We start from the raw sequence: 27,739 nt of genomic DNA, 5'->3' as shown, positions 1-27,739 counted from the left end.
GCTCAAAGAGACAATTGCTTAGGAGTTATTCATTAAATACATTAAATCACAGCTCTGTGTGATGTTATTGCGAATGAACGGTGAAATTACTGCTTACTGGCCCCACCCCCAAAAGTTCTGGACACCTGGAAAGTACTACTACCCCAGGCAGGGATCTTAATTTATAACTCAAGAAGTAAATTAGGACCCCAGTTCCTACAATTGGAAAGCATGTAGCTGTACCTGTGGTTAAAAAAAACACCTTTAGGAACTAAAAGGTACTTTCAGTCTGAATGACCACAAAAAATAGGCTGACAATTCTGTGTGATGAGAACTTATAAACCAACACTATTGTTGCTAACTAGTTCTCTCTGGATTAAGTTGTTAGCAAAAATGCTAAATAAGACCTTGGCCCCTGTTATAATGAACAACATAAACAAACTGGTTCTTGAAGCAGATCTTGAAATTGCTCCTGGAGTCAAATGCTATGGCGAGATTGGTCAACAAGAAATATTCCCAATAGTTCCTGAAAATACAAGGAACTTTTAGCAAGAATACAGAGATAGAACTTGAGTGGAATGATGTCACTGGAACTAAATACTAACCCTCGTGAAGTTCCCCCAAAAGTTCCTCCCTTTGGAAAAAGGTTGTGGTGGTGGAAACATGACTTTTGCCAGGTAATCATTTGATGTTTGAGTTAGTTTAAAGATCCTATCACAGATCTCCTGAAATAAAGATTCTCGAACCAGTTTTAAGTTAGAGAAATGTGGGAACTACATACTTTAGAAAAGTGGTTAGACTCAATAAACAATAAGTCTTAAATGAGCTTCGGTGGAAAGACTTGAAGTGAGTTTTAGTGTCATATCAAATAGATTTCATCTGGAACATCTGAGTGAGTAAAAGTGCAGAGTAAAGGGTTTATCAAAGTGTTTCTGGACCCAGAGAAATGGTACTTTTAGTTGTCGCCTGCAAGTGAGAAAGCGGTGTATCTAAAATGTCTGAAACTGTGGACGCAGAACTTTAAAATAACAGATTAAAGTAGAGATACATGATATTATCGGCATTATATCAGTATCGGTTGATACTGACTTGGAGATAAAATATCTGATATCGGCCAACACACCAAATTCTGCCGATATGATAAACCGATAAAACAATGGGCTGAAGCTGCATGTATTTTTTTTTTTTACACTTTTTGTGATTTTGTTTGCACGGTCTAGATTGAGTCTTCCCATATTTGGTTCCTGTTTTAAGTTCAACTTAAGCAGCATCATCAGTTTTGTGGCCTCTGTGAATGTCATATTTCAACACCTGTTATGGTTGTATTTTGGCTTCACTTCTCACAGCTGGTGGACATGAGGCGCAGTGTCCATAGGTATATACAGTAAGTATGCCTTTACCACTTTGTCTCTTGTAAAACTTGGCCACTTGTTTTTTTTTTGTTCTTGATCACTGGAGGTTATAATCTACATTCAATTATATTTGCGATTTAATTTAAAGATAAGGAAGGCTAAGCTGGGTGAAGTCATGAACAAGCGATTCAGTGTCTTTGTGGGAAAGAAAGTGAACATGTGCATGTCCCAAAATGACAAACTCTTTAACTCAAAGACCCAAGTCAACCCTCGCAGTAGTCTAAAGAACACATTTTTCAAGTGTTTGCAAGCAGAAAATAATGAGAGGTCTTCTCACGGAAAGCACAGCTCAGCACAGAGAAAATTCTGCTTCTTTGTCATGCTTTATCAAACACAGGTTTAAAATATGCATATTTAAGAATAATCATGCATATCCACACATAAACAACGTCTATGCATAGATACACACATACATATATTTATATATTTATATTTGTATCTATGTAATCAAAATCCTGCCATTGAAAAAGATGCAACAGCATTTACAAAGGAAGTGTACATAAATAGGATGCTGTGGTTTCAGGGTGTAGCAGCACGATGGGGGAACAGATCGGTCTTTAAGAGGGGAGTCCAAAGAGCTTCAGAGGGGTTTGGTCCGTCACTGATGTATGTAGGAGTCTCTAGCCCATTCCCCTGCATCACCTCTCTTTTTGGGAGCCACCTCCCCCTCTCGGTCCCTGTCTCTGTCCCGGTCGTAGTAGTGATGGTGGTGGTCGCGCCCCGGCCGGTGGTGGTGTGAGCGCTGCTTGTTGCGCTCGTTATGGTCCTGCTCGCGCTCCTTCGAGCGGTGGTGTCCCGTGCTATGGCCGGCTTCCTCGCCCCCACCACGGTGATGGTGGTGGTGGTGATGGTGGTTGTGGTCCCGGTGGGGCAGTGGCTCGTAACGCTGTTGTTGCTGGGGGTGCCCCTCCCCTAGATCCTCGTCCTCTTCTTCCTCCTCTTCTTCCTCCTCCTCCTCCTCCTCGTCCTCCTGATGGAGGAGCTGAGTGCGTGGCTCATTATAAGCCGAGTCCTTGCTCTCACGGCTCTCTCGGCTCTCAGGGGTCTCTGAGTCTAACGTCTCCTGCCGGGAAAGGCCCCGGGCTCGACTGCTGTGGTGGTGGTGATGGTGGTGGTGGTTGTGGTGCTCAGTCCGCGTGGAAGACGAACGGTGGTGGACGTGTTGGGCTCTCCTGGAGGTCTCCGTCCTCAGAGGCCTCTCCTCCTCGTTTCCCTCCCCCTCCCCCTCAGCCTCGGCCTCGGCGTCAGCCTGGTCCTGGCTCTGGTGGTGGTGGTGGTGGTGGTGATGGTGGTGCTGGTGCTGGTGATCCTCTCTGGAGCCTTTCCTCTCTTCTATTGCTCTGTCGCCTCGTTGCTCGGCACTGCCACCCTGAGGTCAGTAACACACGAGAGTCAGGAGGGTGACACAGAGAGAAAAAACACTCCACACACCAACATGCAGATTTCACTCCAACCTGGGACGTTTGTGGTGCAAAGACGCACAAAAGAAAGGATTAAAACATCATCAACCATTTAAAGAAAAGCTTAGAGGAGGAAGATTTCTGAAGAAACAGAAAAGATATTTTTAGGTCAGAATCAGAGCAGATTCTTGTTGACTTTTCTTCTCCAAACTCAACACACCAACAATCACCTCATGCTCCCTCCTCATCCTCCTCTTCATCATTAATCTCAGGGAACCCCCCATTCTCAGTCTTACATTTTCCATTGAGATGGCAGTGGATGGAGAGAGGTCAGAGGTTAAAAAACATCTGGACTTATGTACAGTTTGTGACACTCAACATTTTTAGATGTGTTTCCCTGTCGTCATGACCTCATACGAAGTCAGACAATTAAAAAAAAAAACATGATGTTTACCTGCACGCCTGAGACTGGGCCCGTACTGGAGGGCAGGGCGGCTGTGGGCAGCTTGGTCAGCACGGGGTCAGGGGGGCTGCTGCTGGTGGGGTGAGTGCTTTTCCAGTAAGCCTCCAGGTAATCGGCCATATGCTCACAGGCGTCCTCGAGCTGGTTCTCATCCAGGATGATGTCGAACATCTCCTGCAGAAGGAGCAACGAGAACCGGTAGTTTGAAACAACATATGAAGTATCACTTTATGACACAACTTCAGAGCTAATCCAGATGGATGTGGATATTTTGACTTCAGACATGCATAAAACTCAAATCCCTCCAAGATCCGCCCCAAAAGAAGAAAAAGTTGACTTTCAGTGAACGGTAACAAGCGTCCACTCAGGAGACTTACAGGAGGGCACTGAGCCAGTTTGTCGGCAGCCACCATCTGGACGTTGAGGTGTTTGGCCTGAGACTTGCCTCTGGACTTGATGAGCCTCTGCAGCACCTGGGAGCAGGTTGACAAAGAGTAACACAGTCCTGTCATTTTATATCACTAAAGTAAACTTAAGATTTAAGGGGGCAAAACCAGAGTCTTAGACTTACAGGAGAAAGAAGTTATTCTTTCAGAGGTGGTTGTTGTATATTTAACTCAATGAGGTTGTTTTTATGCAGCTATAGATTTAAAGGATACCTTCCAAAGTAATCAATAATCAATGAATAAGAGTTCTAGAGTAAAGTTATGAGAATAAAGTTTGATGTTGCAATTTTTCTCTGAGAAAAAAATCTCCATTACAAATAAAGTACTAAAACATCTACTTTAATCATTTGAATTTTCATTTTTAACCTTGAAAAATTACAACACAAGTCTTGTAACAAGACATCTTTGATCTACCAACATTGTGACATTATTCCAGTAAAATTACGACTAATCTCATTACACTGCAACTTTAATTTTGTGAAGTTATGATTTAATCTTTCAAACATTTTAGTGTAATCCTGGTAACATAACAATTTAAATCTCATAACATTGCAACAACTTTCATCTCCTGACTTTAAGATTTTATTCTGGTTACACTACAACTTTGATCCCCTAAAATAACAACTTTAATCTCATAGCCCTGTTGGCTATGGCTGCTTTTTCGCAGCAGCTCTCTCTTCTTTGTCTGTTTCTTGTATTTTTTTGTCTCTTTTTCATAATCTTTGTATTTGGAGTGGATCATTGCTTTGTATGGTTCATTTGTCTGGAGATCCTACATGTAACCATGGCTGCATTGTTTGCATGTGAACTCAGCTGTTTGTAGCCTGTAGCATGTCAATGCTAACTGGTGCAAGGCCTGATGTCTTCCCACAAGGTGAGGAGAAGGAGGTGAGGACGACGGGCTGGTTCTCAGGTGTGAGCTAAGAAGTGACGACATGGACTTGTCCTTCCATCCATCGTTATTGGGAACGTAAGATCTATCTCCAATAAGACGGACGAGCTAGCTGTGCTAACCCAGCAACAGAGGGAATACCAGAGGGCAGAGTAGCATCATGCTATCTACAGACATGGCTATCGAGCTAACACTGGACACCAACGCCTCATTGGAAGAGTTTCACCTGCTGTGAGCAGACAGGATCTAGGAGACAGAGATGGAGTATGACTGAAGAAGCTCAGTCCTGGACCCTGTGGAGGTGGAGACTGGCTGAACTGGACAATGATGGACAAGCTGTCATCATCTATTTTGTTATGGACCTTTTTGCACGTTCTATACACTTTCTTACTTTTGTTTTCATGATTGCTGCTGTGACTTCAATTTTGTTGAACTTGTTACAATGACAATTAAGTTCTATTCTATTCTATTCTATTCTATTCTATTCTATTTAACTCAAAAAATTTTATCCATACCTGCCAAACACTCTTTGTTTTTGTAATTTCTCCTTATTTTCTTCCAATTTTTCACGTTGCTGCTGTAACTCAGTAAGTGGGTTGTTCATATTAGATATTGGGACCACATTACTGTTAAGATTACTTATTTTGTGTTTGAGAATTACAAGGCTCAGTGAATGCATCACCCGCGACAGGCAGTTCTGCAGCCAGCGTCTGCGTGTTGTGTGTGATTTCTGAGAGAGTTGTGGGACACTCTCGTCTGAGAGTTGAATAGAGAGCCGAGTGTTATTATTTTTTAGCGTTGTTACGGCAAACAGTAACCAGTATTGAGTGGATCATTAAACCTGGATTAAGTATCATTGTTTCTTTTGCAGATGCTACCAACTGAAGGCTTATTCATAAATACTGTGTGCGATACGTGTCAGACCTGGCAGCAACAGGCATTTGCAGATTTTTAAACACAGAACCTGGTGGTCAAAAAGCATGTTAATGAATGAGGGCAGGTTGGGGGATGTTGAGAAACAGGAATGGGGTCACTTTGTCAAAGTGTAACATTGGCAGGTAAGTTTTAATCCCTTATCAATATGACTTCAATCTAGGAACATTACAACTTTAATCCTGTAAAATTACAACTCAGATCTCGTAGCATTACGACTTTATTCCAGCAACATTGTGACTTTATTCTTGGTACTTCAGGACTTCATTTTGATAACGTCATGACTTTAATTCTGTAACATAACCACTTTAATCTTGTAACAACATGACTTGGATAACTTTACAACTTTAATGTAAAATTTTGACTGTAATGTTATGACTTAAATATGGAAACATTATGGCTTAATTCTGATTTTATGACCCTAATCTGGTCAAATCATCACAGCAGGATTACTTTCTATCTTAAAGTAATTTCACAGCACATTTTGATTTCTTCTTCTGTCCGGGGATCACTGATGTCACTTCTACATACCTTTGGGGAGGTGATCTTCACGTAGACTATGATGGGAGCGAGTGACGTCTTCCCCAGCTGTGACGGATGGTTGATGGTGTCGGCGTCCAGAACTACCAGCTGTAACGTCCGGGCTAGTTCGAAAATCCGTTCGATCTCACTCTGGACTTCAGCTGGAGAAGACAAAGAGAGGAAAAAGACGTTACCAAAGGACCATCCTGCATCATCTCAACAGTTTATGAATCAGACGTTGGGTTATGTTCTTTCTAAACTCTCTTTTGTTCCTTTAATCTTTTTACTCCAGTGCCTGTTTAATATTTCATTTTGTTTTGATCTCAAACCCTTTGAAGCTTCTGCTTTCAAAAGAGATTCATAAATACGACTTAAATGATTCTTTCAGTGTGTCCTGAGTAAGTTTAGTTTGCTGTTCTGCGTCTGTCACTCCAGAGTCTGGCTTTTGTGATCAGACTGAGAGACTAACGTCTCTAAGAGGAACAGTGAGACCTGATCTGTTCCATCTAACAACAACTGACTGTAACAACTGACTCGTCATCTCGCCAACAGATGACGTCACGACTACAAAAAATGATCCCGCAAATATCACAGCAGGGCTCGATTCCAGATCTGAGTGAAATCACGGCCAAGTTTGATGACTCCCAGTCACGACAAAGTCTGAAGCGAAGCGTTAACATGAAAACATTCCAACCAAACAGCTCACTGGGTGTCAATTACCAACTGAAATATGCACAAAGGGGCAGATAAACTCACTTGTTTCAAGTGCTGAGATTTCCTAAAATAATTAACTGCGTCCTTAACCCAGGAGATTTTCACTTACATCACAAAAACGTCACTTTTCATTCAGACACAATTAATGTACAGGAGCTATTACGGCAGCAAATGATTAAATCTGGCTCTTTTGTCAGTTTTCTCCAGGAAGATACAGATTTCAGGCTCGATGAAGCACAAAATGGCTTGTTAAGATGGATGTTTTTCAGATAAATGTGCCGCACAGACCGCTCTCACTTAATTAAAAAAGCTTTGGTTTTTTTTTTTTAGCTCAGTCTTAATGTTTCTTTCATAGACAGTAGTGGTGAAGGAGGAACGGTTAAAGCTCCCTGTTAGTTTTTTCTAGGACATTGTTAAAACAGACTGAGTTCAGATCATTGAGTTGTAGTGTGTTGGCTCTGTTTAGTGATGAATTATTGATATCAAATACACTTTTTGCCTCCAGTATATGCTCCTCCCGGGACGTCTTACTCTGCTGCAGGCACTGACTGATGCTTAAGACGATACACAGCTAAAATTAGCTGAGTCACCTCAGTTTGACTCAGGAATCTTTTTATTCTTATCTCATCTAAACCCCAATCAACCTCAGCTGAATCAGAGTGGTTCCTGAACTTGTTATCAAGGGTTTTTCGCTCTATCTCTCGTTCCCAACAAAACAAAACCGGTCAAGGCCAGCAGGAATTATCATTACCATTTTTTGCTTTAATCGTTTCCTTCCTTTTCTACATGAGCTGGTCTCCTTGAAAACATTATGAATCAAAACACCAGATGTTCCCAGGCACCACAGTAATTTGTAGTCCAAACATACCCAAGTTGGAGCGTGTGTTGGAGCGTTCGATGATGGCGTGCTTGCTGGGATTGTTCAGGACTGAGCGCTTGGCAAGAGAGATGTCCGCCGTGACGCGAGTGATTGATATTCTGAAACGTGATAAAAAGAAATGACATATATAACCAGAAATAATGAACTGGGATTCATAAATATACAATAAACAAAGACAATAAAATAAGAAACTTGCTGCTAAATCCATAAAACAAATATGACATAAGATAATAAAGACAAACAAACAAGAAAAAAAGGGTAATGACAAAATTAAAGCCACAAGCAGGGATGAGTATCAAGAGCATGTTGCAACTGTCTTGTGTGCAGCAAATACCAAAAACAATGAACTTTGACCTGCTGTCCTGGCCACACCCACTGGGTTATGATAAATCCTTTGATAACTTTTCATCCACTTTATGTCGACAACACAGAGACCAAATTTGGAGTTGATCTGATAAAAAACCTAGGGTACGTTGTTGTTGTGAGTAAGAGCCCTGCAAATTGCCAAAAATTGTTGAAAATTGCTGAAAATTGTTACGAATTTCTGGGCTTGGTAGTTGAGCATGTTGATAAGAAAGCATTTTGCTGGTCTTGGCATGAAATTTTTGCACCAAAATGTCGTGCATGTTGGTTACAGTCAGTACAAGAGCAGACTTTTTAAAATTTTGGCATGCTATAGGGGGCGCTATTCAGCACATATTTGCATACATCCACTGGATACCTCTTTCTTTCTTTTTTTTTGGCCTGACAGACTTGGGTGCAAAATTTTGGGTTGAAACTGCAGAAGACTGAAAGAAAGTGGAATAATCCTTTGCATGACCCCATGGCCGGGCTCAGGCCCTAATAAAATTACTGTAGTAAAGTAAGTTACGTTACTTAATTAAGTTACTTTGTTTGATGGGAAACTAAAATAACCTGCTTAGCTGCTGATAGATTTCAGATTTTCTGTGTTGAAAAATGAAACCAGTAAAGATAACTGCAGTTCCTCAAATGTCCACTTCAGGCTGGCTGCAAAATCCAAGGAATTTTCATCAACCTCTGGTCTAGGAATATGAGACAATGCAAAAGTGCTAAACTCTGTTTCCTCGAGTGTTCGCTTGAGGCTGGCTCAGTAGCAGAAGTCACATACACACCAAACCAAAAAAAGCTGTTTTCAAAGCAAACATTAACCTATTTACAGCCTGGTTCAAAAAACGTCTCCTGTCTGAGTCGCTAATTTTACTACCGGCACCCACTGTACGGGGGGTGAATTTTTTTCTAACTCGGCCGTTTGGAGGATATTAAGATTGCGAGCTCTCCCAATAAGAGGCACAGCTGAGGATCACGTGACCAACAGGCGCCCTATGGCTGTAGGTGAAGCCCTTGCCACTACCAATATGGCTGCTACAGCCGGTGAGCTTCATTTTCCGTTTCAGAAACAGACGGGTGACGTCCGCGAGACTACGTCCATTTTTATATGGTTTATGATCTAGTCACATATAACTAAAAATTTCAGATTGGTACATTTTAGCATTGTAAAGCGAAAAAAGAGAAATATATAAAATTTTGTTTCCTTAAGTAAGAAGAAAAAGAAAACTTACACCCATTTTTTCCAGCATACCCAAACACATCTACAGCTCTGTCTGAAAAAAGGTTTCTGAATCATATTTGTACGGAGAGAGAGACTCAGATTGATTTGGATTCTGTCGAGTCCTTTAACCCAGTGGTTCCCACACTTTTAGCTCACAACTTGAAAATAGCTTTGCCACAGACCGGTGACCCCCTGACATGAGACCATCTACTTTCAAATATTGCTGTTTCCTAATTAAATCTGCTGCCACTGGTCCCAATGTTATCCTGTCTGAGGCACCTCAGGGGTCTTGGGGCATCAAATAATGTGGAAAGCAGAGAAAGAATTTTGTGTGTGCATAGTTTTATATAAAATTTGACCCATATTGTGTTTATATTTTTATGATGATGGATGAAATGTACATTGTAAATACTTCCAGGACCCCCTCCATCAGTGTTTCACAACCCCTGCTTTGGGAGCTTTGACTTAACACTACAACGTCTTTGTTTCATACTTAGTGCTTACGGTTAGTTTATTAGCTTCCACATGAAGCTGCAACTTTAACAGGACTAGCGGTTTGTGTGCTAACTGTGTTGAGTCAACCTCGTTCAGCATTTGCTTCATCTCCATCATTTTCTGCTTCATCTTTGGAATAAGCCTTTTTTCGTTAGTCTTCATGACGTCTTTTCAGATATCAAAGGTGATGTCTCTTAAACAATGTTTTATACATTTCTATACTGCAAACAAAATTAAAAAACAACCTGATCTATGGAAACTTTGTCTCAAACTTTCAAAAGCTGCTCACTTTTCACCACTTTGTGTTGTTAAAACAGTGGTTTGAGAGCTCGACTCTTAACAGGAATTAACAGGATTGAGTGGAGCTGCTGGTGGTCTGATTGGGTCTTAAAGTTGTGTAACTTCATGGCCTCTCTCCTTCAAACTGGTGGATGGACTCAACATTGAGTGAGGAGAATCCTGCTCTGCTCTAGGACCCATTATGGCCTATTAAGGACATGGAGAGGGCCTATTTAAAGCAGCAGCACACATCTCCAGGCCAAACAAACTTGTTACACACTCCCTTGGCTAACCTCTGGGGACAGATAAATACCGGCCTATAGAGTCAGAGAGGGAGGAGGAATGAGGAAGACAGACTGAGGAAGGAAGTGGGATGAGAGCTAGTGTTTTTAAAAGGTCACACAGAACTTACCGTCCCTCAAATCTGTGTTTCAAAAAGTCAAACAGTGCTTTTTGCATCATGTCTGTAACCTGTGGAGACATAATTAAAGACACACGTTAACAGCTACAGGGGATGAATAATATCTCTCAAATTATGTGTTTAACAAAAGCTCCGCTGTACCTCGTAGCCCTTCAGTGATGGTCCTACCAGAACCACGGGCCGCATAGAAGGCACAACGTCGTACGGAGGAATGTGTTCCGCCTTCGGAGGAGGGGATAAAGAAAAACAGTAATTCATGGAGACCTCAGACACTGTAACAAATCACTTCAGAGGGGGTTAAAAAAACAATGACGAGACTTTTTAAAAGCACTGGAACATTGTGAATCATGAAATGAGACGTCTTAGCCGGCCAAAAGAAAACACAAGCCGGCTTTGATTTGATTAGAAGTGCATTAAAGTATACTTTCATATTTATGATGGATTAGAGCTTCAGATAAAAAGATGGTCTTCATTTCATGGCTCTTAGGTCAAAAGAAAGTTTAAGTAACGAGAAAAGTAAGAAAGAGGGAAAATAAATGAAGCCAAAAGGAAAATAACTGAACTAAAAAATAAGGACAGTAAAACTTTCTGTCGTGGTTAAGTGGGGGCTCAGTTTGCGAATCTCATCACAAGATCTTCACGAGACTTGGTGAAATGATTACATCATCACATGAGGATCACCTAACTAGTCCCTGACACTTTGATGGAGGAGGGTTGGGCCTCAAACACAGAGGTCTACCCATAGCTCTGTCCCCTACAGACCCACAGGGCTCGCCAATCAGAGGGAAGGGGGTTTATGGATTAGGGAGCCTTAAAGAGACAGCAGCTACAACGAAGCATTTCAAACAGAGGCTGAAATACGCTTTTTTGAAAAACTACAAAGGTACCAGAAGGACAGAATAAAGCCTTAAAAAAGCCTAATACCCCTCTTAAAGGTGCTGAGGAAGTTCCTTCATTCCCAGTCATTTGTTAAAGATGCTATGAGGAGGATCTGTTTTATTTGCACTCCCTCGCCACCTTGTGGCCTGGAGTCTTCGGACACTGTCGTAAATTACTTTTAGTGAGGCGTGTGTTTGTTTTGGAAATAAATGAGGATCGATTCAAAACAAATTTTCTTTGTTCAACACAACTTTTTACAGCTACGTAGCGCTATGGTTTGCAACTGACAACAAGCAGCCGGCTATATAAAGCGACATCTGCAACACAATGTTTCAAGGTACCTGTAGGCTAACGTGACAACAAGTAAACACTGTCATTTTGTAAGTAGTTTAGTAGCCGTTTATATTCCGCACAGATGGCAATCCTGTGCTCTAAGACATGTCTGTAATGTGTAACATTAGTAAATCCTGGTTAGCTATGTCCTGCCAGTCATCTACCAATCAGAGCTAACATAACCTCACTCTTCATTTTATTGATAGACTCTCAAGTTTGAACAGACCACTGCAGAATAACTGCTGACTGTGGGTTAAAATAAACATTAGCACTAACAGTTTAGCCCCTGTGTTATAGAGTGATACAGCCCAAGCTAAAGGCTAATTAGCCTTTAGCTTTCTTCTTCTCGTCTGTCCTTTTTCTGTCTGACAGTTAGGCTCCTGTGTCCACCATCACTACAAAATTAGTCATAGAAATCATTTTTATCAGATCTATGTGTTTTATCTCTATCACTTCTCAATTTTGTTATAGAGACCTAGACATGTCATAAATCAATCCGGTCCTGGTTGACCTAAACTGGAAGATAAGAAGTAGCAATTTGAAATAACATGTAACCAGCAATATTGGGGCTGATAATCTCATTTTAAAGTGTGGATTACAATCAGGCATATATCTAGAAGAGAGACTTTTTCAAGATCACTTTCAAACCCCTCACAGCCCCTTTAAAGCTAAGATCACCTTTTTTATCCGAGGCAGGAGAGCTGACAAATATGATTCACATATTTATTTGTTCACTTTCAAATGAAACAAACAGACTCTAGTTTATCAAAAAGCTGTTCACACTGAGCTCCCACTCAATCAATATTACAAGTTTACTTCCAAACACAAAAAACAAACACAACACAGAGGCTGGCAGAGCAGCGAGCGGGGCGAGAGGCCCAAACTTACCGACTTCTGCTTCTGCTTAGCTGCAGTGAGACGGAAGAGGAGAAAGAGAGAGGTTAAGAACAGGTGTGCATGCTAACAAACAAAGTGGGACAAGGACGACGATGTGGACAAACAGGACAGACTCTGAGTGAGACTGAGCAGCCACAGGAGTTTAGTCTGAGCCGTGCGGACGGACAGAGAAGGAGAAGACAGGGGCAGGTGAATCCAGGTTTACCTTCTTAAAGAAGGGCATTCGTTTTTCTTTAGCTAGGGGTGACATGACAGTGTTTGGACTGGCTTTGGGGGAGCGCAGGTTGACTGGTAGCTCATTGTCCTCTGGGTCTAAGTCTGTGGCATCTATATCAAGAGCTACGCACAGACAGACAGAGGCACCGTCACATGGATGAAGACACGAGGTCACAGGTAACGGAGGAACACAATGTCCGCTACTACATGGAGAATGTTCAACATTTTATGGTACAAGTTAAAACTGAAAAAAAGAGAAAACTTATTTAAAGGTGAAAGAATGATTGAAATGTAACACTGGAGTGTCAATGTCGCTGGTCACGCTCACCAGAGGAAGGAGGAGTAGATTTCCGAGAGTTAGGAACCACTTCCCCCAAACTAGAAGATGAGTTGGCTCCCAATTTACTGGAAACAGAAAGTGATAACATGTCAGATTCATACCAAACAAGTCCTGATAAATTTAAATGGAGAAAGTGTTATTACCTAGAGTGGAATTTTCCCTGTTTGGCTCTCTGCTCCTGGAGGATGCGAGTGTTTTCTATCTTCACCGGACTGGGAATGAAACCGATTTCACAGCCTTCTTTCACCAAGCGTCCTATCCACCAGTCGTTGTTGAATTTCTACACAAGAAAATTTGGTATTTCTTTTCTGCATCCTTCTTTTCCTCAAGCATTAATGTCATTTATTGGAGAGTTACCACTCACCTCTTTGACGTGGAGGAAGTCTTTGGCCTCAAAGGAGATAGCCATGCCTGGCACAGGAACGTCATCGTCGTGATTCGGGCTGTAGTTGACATTTGTGCGAACGGCAAATGCAACTGGTTTGGTCTGGTGGGAACAAAGAGACAAAGACGCGTGTGTGAAAATGTCAGATTGTGAAATATATTAAAAGACTCAAAATAGTATCTGTTTCTGATTGTAAAACCTAAGAATAAAGATGGGACTCCTCCTTTAACTAGGTGAAGGTGTAAAAAAGTGAAAATGCTCCAGCTTGGCTGCTGCTCCGTCTCTCTGCTACAGGCTGAAACACTTTACAGCTCAGAGTGGTGCTACATGTAAGTGTCAATAGCAATCAGCGCTTTGACACCACTAGTAAAACAGGACTGTTCTTGTCTCACAGTAACTTATGAGTGTCACAAACAGCGCTCGTATAAAAGGTTCATAAATCAATCCTGCAGACTTTCCAATGGCTGAATCAATACGAGCCCTCCTATCCCATCACTGCTGACCTTCCTCTTTGGCACAAACACTCTATTGAGATAATGGCAACAGCTAATGAAATGTTTCCCATTCTCCTGCGAGCAATAATATCACCACCAAACACGTGAGAAAGCAACCTTTGCCTTTTTTAGACGGAGGTATTTTTGCGCAAAGCGAAAGCAAATCTCCTCTGCCCATAATGACGCATTACATTTGTACAAAAGGGATTTGAATAAGATTAAATAAGGTCACGTCATGTACCGAATGTAATGGGAGAAGCATGTGCTCGCAAACAAAAACCCTCCATCTCCACCAGAAAAGAAGAGAATAGAATATACGCGCGTAAGACAAACAGCCCTTTGGGAATTACATAAAAGCTTTTGGACATAATCTCAGAGCCAGCCTCAACAGTTGGCAACATGGCCATGCCCTCAACCAGATTACATTCGCTCTGCCTTTGACTGTGTGACGAGCATGACAGGAGTCAACTGAAAAGCCAAAGCGAATGCACAGTGAAGTGGCTTAGAGTAATCTCCCACAGCGTAGCCTCACACGCTAAATATTTACCTGCAGATGAAAGAGAGTGGGATGAGAGGACGGGGTGTGTGAATTTCAGCTCCGAGCCAAAACGAACCCTGGAGATCAGAGCTTTGATGCTGCAACTTTATTTGGATCTGGTACAGGTTTTGATAAATGCTTTCAAAGTGCACTCAGATCTGGCTGGTTTCATCACAGTCATCTGATGTTTGAATTTTTTTCTCTTAGCAACCCTAAAAATAAAACACACCCACTGATACTTCTGCATCCAGGCTTATCTACAGCTCACCCTTGACACAATGCATATAAAACAATACAAAAGTAAAGACTATTTGAAATATCTTTCTATATTTTAAAGCAACAATAGTTGATGTTCTGGCCACTAGGGGGCATAACGACTTTAATACAACCCAGTAAAGCAGCCTTCTTAAAAAGTGCTTCTAAACTTTTTCTCAGAGCAGTTTCAGCTCTCGTGTTAACCAAGCGCTAACATCCAGACTGGAAAACATGAAGCCTTTGTGGAAGTGCTAAAAACTGCAGTTCTTCAAGAGTCCACTTGAGGCTGGCTGCAGAAGCACCAGACATCACATACACACCAAGCAAAAATAAAAAAAAACCTTAAAAGCATTAGTAAACATGTTCATGTCTGACTCAAAATGTGATTTATGACGAAATAGATAATTTCTCATTCTACGCCTGTATAACTCCTTATTTGCGAAGCTAACAAACTTACAGGATTTGACCACATTAGGGCATGACTGAATTAGTTGTAACTGTCTGCAAGAAATGCTAGAGTCCCGCCTTTGTACTTCATCCAATGTCGGACAAAACTTGCTTGAGTCAAGGGTTTCCAGTGTGCCCCCCTTCAAAGAAGGGCTTCAAAACTCTGTATTATAAACAAATATGTGACATCACAGAGACATCCTGTTGGCTATCTGATTGCTGTTTTGTCAGCCTGATCTATCCAGTTCAGTTTGTTTTATTTGATTTACAGTGTTTAGAGTTATGCATTAGAGAGCACATGGTAAACATTATACTACACTTACACCAAATGTAAAGTCAATGAAAAGACACAAGCAGACGCGTTTTCGTGTTCGTGTTCGGTGGTGCAAATAGAGTGAATTCTACTTTTGGTGTGAAACTATAATAGAATCTACCCAGTTCTTTAGAATCAGAATCAGAATCAAAATACTTCATTGATCTCCGAAGGGAAATTTCATCTCAGTTAGAGCGGAACAACTCAAAATGATCACAAGATGAGGATCCTTTTCTCAGTTCAGCATTTATTCTGGTCACAGGTAAGGTTTACAGCGCTGGCCCCAAAAGAATGAGCCCCGATGTCAAAACAGTTTAATCACAGTCCAGTAGTACATGGACCCAAATATTCCGCTTGCATTTGTTTTATTTGCTCAAACGGAAAGAATTTGACCTTTGTAAACACCTCATACCAAAAGAAAAGTGCCAATCCGAATGGACATTTAATCTGTTTCACAGGGGTGGAATATTCCTTTCCCCAAACCGATTGAGGTATCATGTATCCACTCAAACGGAAAGTTGTCAGGGTGCGTTCTTTCAGCGCATGCTCAGATATGACGAAAGACGCACCTAGAGATGTTCCTCAACTGTAAAAATGGCGGTGAGCCGTCAGCACTGGACTGCTGCGGAAAGTTTGTTTTGGATCCAAACTTTGAAAGAAATGAACATAATTTCAAGACTGGACGGACGACAAACTCGAAATACGGAGTATTGCAACACCGTGATAAACAAACTGTCGTTCTCCAGCTTTGATAAATCTCGTGATGTTTACGTCTTTCTGTGCATGCCCCATTGACTATTCTGTTTGATTACAGCGGCGCATGTAGACCAGAGATTGGAATATTCTTTTCCATGTATACTATTGTTTTCGGAAAAGTCATTCGGAAAGATTCCATTCGGAAAGACGAAAAACTCCTCATGTAACCGTGGCTATTGTTACGCCTATACAGAGGTTGAGTTTAACTTAACACCCATTAACAACATTATCGGGTCTCAATAAGAGCCTCCAATGAGCCTTGTTCAAGGATTTCATAGTGATGTTTTCTGTTTAAATATTACGTAAAGGTATCGACTAGCTGTAAGACAAATTGGAGCTTTGAGCTGTTTAAGTCCACAAGGAGGTGGCTGAGGCCAAAAAGAAGCAAGGAAATAGTTAAATCAATCTGGTGGATATACAATATGTGTAGCTGAAATGAATTCCAACATAGCGCCGTGTTTGTTTGACAGCATAGGCAGCAAGAGCGATGCATAACTTTGCACCCATGATGTATTTTCTGCTGCCCCCGAGTGGCCAAAATCTACCTTACTACAGGTTGAACACAGACTACAAGATTAAATAACTGTTAAGGATTAAATCAGATTTGTCACGCAGTACTTTCCTTTTCACCTTTAACCTTCAACAACCGAACAGAGGAGTTGAGCTGATTGGATTTACACAGATCTGAATGATGCTTGTGATTTTTCAAACAGGCAGCAGTGCTCAGCGATGCTTAGTACTACAGCAGCAATTCATCAGTGGCTCGAGAAGGGGTGGTGCACTCCTTCATCAAGGCTTCCACTGCCCACTCGGGCTTTATTGGAATACAACAGGTGTGAGGTAAATATGATGAAATATGAGGGATTATGGAAATAATGCATTAGTGAAATCCTCCTGGAGTCGTTCTCCTCATGAGGACAGCGTGAGAGTATTCCATTGAGTGAGGGTTGTATGCTGAGTGTGTGACACCTCTGTTGAGATCCCATGTGTGCTGTGCAGAGACATGTAGAGGGCAGAGCGTCCTTGGTGTTTGCATGCATTGAGTCACATGTCTGCATGAAGGTATGAGGTCCATTAGTACACGTATGTTCGCTGCACTTTCTTGCCTCTCCCAGGGATTGCTGCCTTCCTTTCTCCCTCCCTGCAGCTCCATGCTCCCATTAACCATCATGGCCGCCAAGCTTTCTACAGCCTTAATGACATTTTACAAACCTGTCGGCAATAAAATGTAAACATGTCCTACATGCCACCTCGTATCACAGGTTACAGTGAGAATGAGTATAATGGTGCCTTAAACACGGCTGTATAGGATCTGTACATCTGACTGAGCCTCGGTTTGTTCTTACGTAACACAGGCCTTCATTATAGATGTGATATCGACTGCAGTGAGGGGGGGTTAGAGACCTGGTTTGAAGCATGAGGAGGAGGGAAGAGACAAAAAGGGACAGAAACTGTAGGAGGAATAAGAGTAAGACTGAGGATAAGACAGGTAACACATGTCAGAGAGGATCTATCTTTAACTAGGTACCCAGGGAGGCAGAGCCATGGACAACATCTGATTAAAACCACCAAACAGGCGTCACAATATCTCATTGCACCATGAGTATTTCAGTCAATAAACCTCTCAGTGGTCGCTGTACCTACACTGACGGCGTAAACACCTGCAGACCTGCCATGTAGCACGCCACAGCCTTCTCCATTAGCAGCAGGATCTCAAAGCTATAAATCAGGTTTCCCACGTTGTTTCACCTTGAATGTTGTTGATCGATCTGAAATGTATTCTCTTTGGCTGCGTGCGCCGGCCTCAGGTTGTATTGAGTGCTTGTATAATGTATTATGACACAGTTTAAAGGGAGCTGTAACCTTCTTTTAATTAATGTGGGAAGATATTTCAATAATGTTCTCAGGTTGCTCTTGCTCCAAGCTAAGTCACAGTGAGATCTTTTTGTTTTCTATCGTACATCAAGCTCCCCATTGCCACCGCAGAGATAAACCTTCTACCTTTGTCTATCAGGTGAGGTACCACTTCAATCAGCTTCTGTTAGAGTGTGTTTGATTGTCAGCCTAAGGAGGACAAATGACTAAAGCTCTTTCTATAGCGAGTTTCTCAATTGCACCTCTGTTAACAACACAAGGACAAGGTATGTAACAGTACAACTGCCTTAAACAGGCAAAGTAACATTACTGTCGTCAATGCCAACAGCTGTTACACTCCAAATACCCTGGATCCCACAGTTACCAGGAGGCCTTTTACCTCCAAAACTCACATAAGCACATCTAATGAGCAAAAAGCAAAAAGGGCGTTGCATTGTGCTGGTGCTCTCCCTGCAAACCATAATGCAACACACCTTCATCCCAGCTCCTCCTTTTCTGCCATGACTGATTTTACCCGGATCATGTGTACTGTCACCGATGACTGCTCTGTTGTGTACTCTGAAGGGTCTTTGCTGGTGCTCTCTCTGCTATGCTTTTTCATATATTCACATCCAAAAGAGCCTAAGGGGTGAAATGGGATGAGCCCTTAATGTGCTCCCCCTGCCTAAGCTTTCTATATGCACGCAAAATACAAGGGAGGTGTGTTTTCCCTGTCAGAGCTTTTTTTGTATGCACATGAATGAGAGAGGAGGTGTGCTCTCCCCGTTGTGACTTGTAATGCATGCACCTGGCAGAGGTGGGAGGTGTGCTCTGCCTGGTTCTGCTTTTGATGTATGCACATGTCAAAAAAATGAAGTGTGTTCTCCCACCTTAGCTTTTTTGTTTATGCACACAAAAGAGAAGTGTGCTTCCCCTGCCCAGATGAAATTAAAGGGAAGTGTGCTCTGCCCACCTCAGGCTTGGCTCATAGGCTCATGGAAGAGCAGCAAGGCCCCAGAGAAGAGCTTTACCGCCAAAATGAACATACTGTATGCAAATATTTGATTATTTTCACCAGAGAAGTACTGACTGGGATGTGATCCTCACTGCAGGATCAATATATAAAATTCATGGTCAAGAGCATGAAGGTAGTGTCAGTGATGTCAACTGTTGGCAAGCAAAGAGATGGATCTGAAACTACTTTAAGCCTTTTGACAAAGAGCTCTGATGCCCATACCTTGCAGTCAACTCAACCATTTCTCTAATTATGCAAAATTCTGTACAACTCCTTGTCTTTATATTACCTTATAGGTGCATTACAAGAAAATCACCTCCAAGGAGAGTGTATGAAGGAAGAAATGGGCAACACCAACCCAAACAGCTTTCATGGAGCAGGCTGTAGACATTTCTGCTGTAAAAGTGTCCATTTCTCATGTGGGCTCTGGAAAGGTCTCCTTGGCTCTTGGGGCCGGTCTCAAGTAGACACTCAAGAAGAGGAACTTCAGTTTTTTGCACTTCCGAATTGGCCTCAGTTTGCATCAACTGAGGTTACTTTTTATACTGAAGCAATGTGAACTGCCTGATATCAGTGGTATGTTTGGGAAGTCATTATGAATAACTGCTCCTAAATACTCGGTAAGAGAGTCTGTCTCTCTCTGTGGTGGCCGGACAACTGAGAAGCTATTTTTACTGGTCGTTAGTCATGTAAGATGCCAACAGCGGTGATCCATGCCAGGTTATCTCTAAAGCCAACTTATCTTTTTAATTAGGGAGTGAGAGAGGATGGCTCTGGAAAATAACAACATAGATCTGCTGGAATGATCTGTCACTGTCATCTAAGAGCAACCCCCAGTCACAGCGCAGGGAGGGATGTGTGCTGGAATGGATGGATGGCCACAAGCTTAGTGCACAGAGCTAATGAGCGCTAGCCGTTACAGACACTAAACACTCAGTCAAAAACAATAAACCTGTTTTTTCCAGACACTTGCTTTAATGAATTCTTTAAAAGTGAAAACAATGGAGCCAAAGAGCCACAAAAGAGCAGATAAAGGACAGAAGATGCACTAATGATTTCACAGATCAAACGCATAAATCTTAACCTGCATGTGATTGTGTGGAAACAAGCTCAGACTGCAATTCCTGTAGTGTAGAGTAAAGCCTGCTCTGCTGTCCGTGTGTGTTTGTTTATATGCTGCTAATTGTGGCCCTGAGCAGAGCACAGCAGGGGGAAGCTCAGCTCTGATAAACAGAAGCACTGAGCCCTCTGAGGCCCCTAACCTCTCACATCAGAGGTCTCTGACAGGACCTTTTTTTCATCTTAGAAACCAGACCTGTACACCGTTCATCTCTAGAGGACCACTGCCATTACACAAAGCAAAGAGAGCATGTCAGCCCAGACTAAGAGACCACGAAGGAAGAAGTCACAGCATTTCATTTTCCAATAACAAACCAACCAGTGTAAAGTTTATATTACCATTAGAGTGATGTTTGACATCAGCAACCCAAGCATAATAAACCAGACTTTGTTTGTGCAAACACATTTCTATTCTTGTGGTGACCCTCATTGACATTGCTTATTCTCTCCCCACTAATGTGAACCATCACAACTGAATTCCTGACCCACTTATTCCCAACTGAACATGCATTTTTCACTTTGAAATGTAGCCTGAAAGTTCCTCATCGAATTCAAAATGAGCGTCAAAACATCAAGTTTTGCAGGAAAAGCTAAAATGATTCGCGAACTATTGAAACGTTTTTTTTAGTGCTTCTGAAATTTTGGGTGGATTGAGGTTGTACGCTGACTGCTAGACCAGGGATTTTCCATGTGCGGGAATCCCTTGTGTTGCATTCTCATTTAGGAAAACCTTCACATTCTGCCTCTATTCAGGTGCGACAACTGACATAATGGCATCTAACACCAGATTTCACAAAACAACTAGCACCCTCTGGTGTTCAAACAGTGAATTGCAGTTCATTTTTCATCTCAGTGCAACAAAAACCAAAGATGATCTTTTTCTGAGGGGAAGAATTGTTATGACTCAAGTTGATATCCGTGCCGCTGGGTTTTGGGTACCAACCTTTGCCTTGTCGAGCTGTGCCTGAGCCTGTCTCTCTGCCTCTCTGCGCACTGCCTCCTTATCCTCCTCCAGGGACACATCGGAGTCTGATGGACGGCTGGTGTAGGAGTCGGCCGAACCCTGCAGAGACAACAACACAAACATCTCAGTCACATGCTAACACCATCATCATCCATTTGGTGAGCCCCTCTTATCAGTGACAGGTGTTGGAGGAAGCGTCGAGCCTCCCAGCATCTTGAGAACTTGCTTTGTGCTGCTCTGTCCAATACCCAACTTTGAAGTTGAGCATCTGATTTGCAACTTACAGATATGCAAATACGCCCACGTGGACTGAAGTGTGGGGCTCTGATCATCAAAGAGATATCAGTTGAATTTATGAAATAATGAGCACAGGGGCTGTGCTCCATAACAAATGATCCCATTATTTTTGTAGCATTTTAAGGAAATCACAAGAGTCAATGAAATCTGAAGCAAATCATGGACACTTCCTCTTCTTCCTGAGAGAGGAAGCCAAAATACACAAACAGTCCTCAATAAAAAAAAAAAAAAACACCAGCAGCTGATCGTCTGTCCTAAACTCTCTCAGCTGCCTGCAGGGCTGTTGTGTTTTTTTGTGACTGCAGGAAATGTGAATAAAATCGCACAATGATCGTTTAAATCGACACAAGCTGACACCAATTACTACAGAACGCGTGATTCTGAAAAGAAACAAACAGAAAGTTTGATGTCTTCAGGCTGATTGGATGAACTGTGACAAATGAGGAGCATGTGATGGCTTCACTTTATGATTTTGATAGACTGATCAGTTTTACAACCAAGACCTGAAAATGACACTTTGCGCTTTTAGAAAAGAGGAAAGGAAAAACAAGAACATTAGCACAAGTTCGGATGCATTCACAACAAGGCCCCAGAAAATGACAGGCTTCCGACTCCACATTATCAAACCAAACGTAATGGTATGGACATCAATTCCACGAACCTGAGATTTGACAGAAACTTGCGTGATCTAATGCGACGTCAGGAGATAATCAAACATGAACGTTGATCAGTTTTAAAGAAATAAAATGGGCAACAATGCCACAAGTGTGTCTTCCTTTCAGTTCTCTGTTAGGCTCAAGTTAAAGTTTTGTTTACGTTTGCTGCCATGCTTGCTTCTGTTCGTGACAGTTCCCAGTCTCCTCTCAGTGGTTATTGCTAGTGTTATGTCAGAGGCAGTAAAAGCAGGAATTGTGAATAATAAAAATTCTTAGCTGTGTCTCAAATTTTGTACTAATGTCACCTAACTTCTTACTCTGAGTGCCAAACAGTGTACACACTGACAGTACAGTAAATCTTAGTGCACTTTGATTTCTCAAGTAGTGCATGCAAAACAGTCAAAAAGTTGAGTGTGGAACACTGGACACTTCTCATCCTTCATGACTACGTAGTGGAAGGGGCAGGAATGGATGAAACAATGGATGACAGCTGTAATTACTGCAAAACAGATGAACACCAGTGAATGGTTGTGAAATGCAATTGTCATTTCCAGTAAGTGTGAAGCGGCAGTGTTTGATTTGGGACAAACCTCACTGTTCCTTGAAACCACGTACTAATGAGAGTGTCTGATTTGAGACATGTTTGATTTCTAAATTTCCAGATCAGAGACGGCTCTGATGCGTAAAATAGCCATATTGACAAGCCACAAATGAGGTCACACCCTCCGATCACTGGAGGAGGCAGAGTCTGCCCCATATTTGATTTAAAACTAGGGATGCACTGATCCAACCTTTCAAAGTCCTAATACAGATACTGACACCCTGGCTTTGGTATTGGCCGATACTGATATTAAATCAATCCAGTCCGATATGATACGATATCTCTGATTATTTGGAAATCTCTATTCCCTGAATATGAGGATGGCATGAGGAATGATGTTGTGGTGACTTTAGGCTTTTCTCACTTGAGTTGAAGGGGTGAACCATATAGATCGTCCCTTTGCTGCAGATATCAGATCTAGCTTTTTGAGCCTGTATCAGATCAATAACTGATATCAGGATTAGATCAGGTCTTAAAATCATCTAGCATGTGGCCAGGCCAATCTGAACACTCAAGGAACTACAGTCTTCTCCACCTTGTTTTTTTAACACTGGGGGAAAAAAAATGCAGTTTCCATTTTACATGATAGACTAGAGCTGGCACAAGTTGACCGTTCCTATCACAGAAAAATAAGGAGATGTGTCTGCAAGTCAGAGCTGAGAGCAAAATCAGACTATGAAGTAGTCTAATAACAAATATATATATATCTATACTAGTAAAGCACTCAGAGCGCAGACCTCCGCCAAGCATACTGTGATTGTCACGCATCACTTTGGTCCTACTTTAATGTTATACTCCCTTTCAGCAGACTGTCTGCTACAATCTGGTGTTAGTTACAGGTTTGTATGATAATTTGTTTCCTAACAGTGTTGAAAATTATGATGACCCAGTACATATTTCATATTCTGGATCTTGGTATCCAGAATATTGCCAGGATCTGGATCATACTTTTACATCTGTAAGAAATTATGGTGACCTTTTTTCGTATTGTTTTGAAAAGCAATCGGACCATTTTATTGTGAAGTTGTGAACACATATGGTGAAAATAGCTAAATTTCACGATAATAAAGAATCCTTTAAAAAAATGCTGGATCTAGACGGTAATCCAGATCACCTCCAAAATTTAATCACTTCTTCCTTATCCCATTTTGAACATTTCCTGAAAAATTTCATCAAGATCTGTGTGTTAGTTTTTGAGTTATGTTGTACACACAGATAAATAGACAAACTCTCCCAAAAACATAACCTCCTATAACCTGTTTCTAGAGCTAAAATGATTTACATGTATTAAAAAAAAGTTTTTTCATATTTATATCTTGACAAAAATGAAACAACTACATTTAGTCTTTGAAAGGAACCCCTGACAGCTACCACTACTCAAATAATTTAATTTCCTTTACAGATGCTAAGAATAAGTGGTTGGATTTCCACATACAACACTAACATGACCCCCGCCCCACATACCAGTTTCAGTCAAGCACCAATCAAAGATGACAAAAAAAAGAAGTGAGTCTTAAGTGAAAGCAGTGTGAGCCTTATCCTCACCTGCACGCTACTACGCCACCCACACAAGGTCTTCCATTCATCTCACTGCACCATTACACTCTGAGCTGTCTGAGTTAAAAATAGCCTCCCTCACTCTGTGCCTGATCCGAATTACCCACATCACATACATACAAAGCAGGATCTCCCATTTGGCCGCTGACAGCACCTGACTTTTGCGTGGAGACGACATGAATGGACATAATACTTGGTGATTCAGTGAAACGCCCTTCATAAAACATGATCCATGGCTCTCGTGTCTCACATTGTGTCTCTTTTGTACCTGATATGAATAACTCATTACCTGAAAGGAAGCTCATTAGGAATCCATGGCTGCGTTTGCTGTCATCATATTAATCTTACTGTGTGTGGGAGTAAACAGTGTGATATGCAGGATTTCCTCATTCTAATATGAAATCTACGAAATTGGCTCCTTATCCTCTATTGGTTGCTCTGTTAGGACTATTTTTAGCCTTGAGAAATGCAGGTGAGCCTACCTGGCCTGAGATAATAAAATTATTGTCAGGTGCTGTCAAACGATGGAGCATGATTGTGAATAGCGTCCCAGTGGGTCAGAGGGAGGTGATATGGAGCTCTGCCCAGAATCTGACAAGCATTACAGATAACAACACCCAGCTTCCCATCATCACCAAACGATGTAGAAGCATGCCACACTGACCCCAACACAAGATGAATGAGAGAAACACCCACACAAACATGCACGAAAGCAGAAAGAGGAATTTTTTGAGTTGTAAACAAACTCTAAATGTGCTTACACAGGCATCAGAGCTCTTGACGCGACCTCCCTTGGCTCGTTTCAGCAAGCGGATCCAGGTGGCCTTCATGAGCCACACTGGTCATTCAGTGTCCTGAGCCACTGCCCCCCCCTGCTGCTGCTACAACTCCACCTGACCGCACCACCGTGATCACCTCGCCGCCAGCGCTGCTCGGGCTACAGGTACGATCAACACAGCGGCAACATCCGCGGCTGGTTGCAGTTACACCTTGTCTGCTGTGAGCGCTACATTCATCTGGAGGTAAATGAGAAGTGCTGGAGTGAGAGCGCTTTGTTTTGCTGCAGCTCCAGCTAGCTCTGCTGCTATCTGTAGAGCCACAGCTCCTCCCGCTCCTCCTGCTCTTCCTCCTCCTGCTGCTGGCGATGCTTAAGACGGGGAATCCACAGGAGCTCTCTGCCCCGCGCATAATCTCAGCAGCTCTCTCCCGCTCTGCCCCGGTCTCCTTGATCAGCGGAGTGCTCAAACCGCTGCCGCTGCTGCAGGTGCGGAGGCTGACTCCCAGACTGGAGTCAGGTGGCTCCTCATTCAAGCTCCAACACTGTTCCTCCTCATCCTCTGAAAGCTTCAGAAAGCAGCAGTTTTTTCTGCTGTGGATGCCGGTGATGGTCTCCCCCCGTGATGCTAATGAAGCCGCCGCGTTCAGGTGCTGCGCTCGCTTTCCTCTCGCTCTCTGTGTCTCAGCCCGTCAGCGTTTGTCCTGCAGACTCCTTCAGCGATTCTGCCGCTCCATCTCCATCTCTGCCCACCCCTCCCTCTCCTTCTTCTCCTCCTGTCACCCCCTCCTTTCCTCTCCCGTCAGTTACCCCTCACAGTCTGTCCATCTGCTCGTAGTGTCTCTGCAGTGATCAGTGCACGTGTTATGGATACTGTTAATGAGAGGACTGTGCACGTTGTGCTCTTTTTAGATTCTTCCTGTTTTGAGCTTTTTATAGCAATGGCACCTCAACATCTTCTCAGGAGACTGAGAGCTGAGAGCTTTGTTATTGTTGAAAAACATTAAAGCTAAATGACATAAGAGTCTGCCTACTTGTATCCTGTAACTCTCATTGCACTCATTTCTGTTATACTTATCTCTATCGGCTCCTTTGAACACCAGAATAATAAGTCAGATCTTGAGTAGCTAATGTAACAATGACGCCGCAGAGTCAAAGTTCCTTAAAGGAGCTTTAAATTTGCAAGCAAAACAAAAAAAACCATTAACTTTTAACAAATATTTTAGCTATTACTTGATATCACTTTTTCAAAGATAGTGTCTTAACATTTCAAACCACTGTTTTAGCCTAAGGTTGCTTCTTGCACTGGAAAATAATGACACAGCTCACTTACTGAAAAATATATATATTATGTTAAAGATTAAACAACAATAATTCATTTTTTTGGGCAAACTCTCAAAATAAAATTAGCCTTGCTATTCAATTTGTTCAAATTTGCTACAAATGGTCAGAAATGTGATGCACTAGCCTCATCTTAAAGTTCCTGTGAGGACTTTCTGAGTAATCCTGAGAGAAAATCGTTATATTGGGATTTTTTCTTTGACAATATCAAAATCAGGATTCTTTGTCTAAGAATCGATAAAAAAAAAAATCCAAATTCTTCATTTCAGTCTTTGTCTATAAACTGGATTGGAAAAAAGTTAATGCTTTTCTCCAGCAGAGGGTGAAATGTTTCTCTCTGACTCACGTGATGTGCGTTTTATGGGAAAATATGGCTGCTGGTGTAGTCTGTAGACGTCATAATTTCACTTTTTTATATGGTCCGGTGTTAGAAAGCATACTAAAAATCGCAAAAATCGTAAATATTGAAGAATCGCAATTCAAACCAAATTGGCACCCCAAAAATTGTAATAGAAACGAATCGTAAGAATAGCATATCGTCCCAGCCCTGTTAGAGCTGGACTGGCAAAAAGGAAAAGTACATCGGCATCAGAGCAGAAGAAAGCTAAACAGGAGAATGATAGAGCATGGGCTAAAACACGGGCTAAAATGTTTGTGATAATGTTCATTTCAACCCACATGCAGCAGTTATTCTGCAGGGGTCTGTTCAAACTTGAAAGTCTATCAATAAAATGAAGAGTGAGGTTACGTTTGCTCTACTTGGCGAGGTTGGAGTTGGTAGATGAGCACCAGTAGGGCATAACCAGGATTCACCAAGCTACAGACACGTCTCAGAGCACTGGGCTTGGTGTAGCGCTAAATATAGCCGGCTACCAAACTATGCCACAAACTGATTTTACTTGTTACACTTTAAACAACAGCTCTATGTAGTTATCGATACACATATTACCTCGTCTCTTTGTATCTGGTGATAAGTTATCTTGAACAAAGAAAAGTAAAGTTAAAAAGAAGATCTGATCTCCATTCATTTGCATTAAGACAAACGTCCGCCTTGGCAAGACTTGCATCCCTAAGCCAGTGGATGCTAGTGCTCATGGGAAATAGAGTCTTTTCTGGATAGTCCTCACAGCCCCTGTTAGACCAAAATCACAAAGCATATGTGAAGCTCATATTTTGTGCCCATCAATTTCTGCTCCTCTGTGCAGTTTGCTTGGGTTTTGCGTGTGATTGCAGGAAGCTGTGAGCATCTTCACCGGTTGCAAAGAACTGTGCTGTATGTGGTCATCCTGATAGAGCTACAG

The 27,739-nt window shown here is 42.0% G+C and overlaps 1 protein-coding gene across 4 annotated transcripts in view; it reads right to left on the bottom strand.

Moving 5' to 3' along the window:
- Nucleotides 1-945: 945 nt before the first annotated feature.
- Nucleotides 946-27,739, bottom strand: part of cacnb2a (calcium channel, voltage-dependent, beta 2a) — a 78,107-nt gene continuing 51,313 nt past the window's right edge. For 3 of the 4 annotated variants that reach the window (XM_074693012.1, XM_074693014.1, XM_074693015.1), the window contains 12 exons: nucleotides 21,191-21,310; nucleotides 13,436-13,558; nucleotides 13,215-13,351; nucleotides 13,060-13,136; nucleotides 12,507-12,526; nucleotides 10,548-10,628; nucleotides 10,398-10,456; nucleotides 7,630-7,739; nucleotides 6,057-6,208; nucleotides 3,632-3,727; nucleotides 3,246-3,428; nucleotides 946-2,760 (listed from right to left, as the gene is read on the bottom strand). In XM_074693012.1, the coding sequence (XP_074549113.1) occupies nucleotides 1,990-2,760; nucleotides 3,246-3,428; nucleotides 3,632-3,727; nucleotides 6,057-6,208; nucleotides 7,630-7,739; nucleotides 10,398-10,456; nucleotides 10,548-10,628; nucleotides 12,507-12,526; nucleotides 13,060-13,136; nucleotides 13,215-13,351; nucleotides 13,436-13,558; nucleotides 21,191-21,310 (1,929 nt within the window). In that variant the 3' untranslated portion in view covers nucleotides 946-1,989. Of the gene's footprint in view, nucleotides 2,761-3,245; nucleotides 3,429-3,631; nucleotides 3,728-6,056; nucleotides 6,209-7,629; nucleotides 7,740-10,397; nucleotides 10,457-10,547; nucleotides 10,629-12,506; nucleotides 12,527-13,059; nucleotides 13,137-13,214; nucleotides 13,352-13,435; nucleotides 13,559-21,190; nucleotides 21,311-25,083; nucleotides 25,824-27,739 lie in introns of those variants that run through there. The other variant, XM_074693013.1, reaches the window with a different exon arrangement.

The sequence above is a fragment of the Halichoeres trimaculatus genome, unplaced genomic scaffold (assembly GCF_033239565.1).
Source record: "Halichoeres trimaculatus isolate MK-OKI-2021-1 unplaced genomic scaffold, fHalTri1.1 fHalTri1_scaffold_18, whole genome shotgun sequence".
NCBI lineage: Eukaryota > Metazoa > Chordata > Actinopteri > Labriformes > Labridae > Halichoeres > Halichoeres trimaculatus.
The sequence above is the reverse complement of the archived record's forward strand: the minus strand, read 5'-3'. Positions and strand labels throughout refer to the sequence as shown.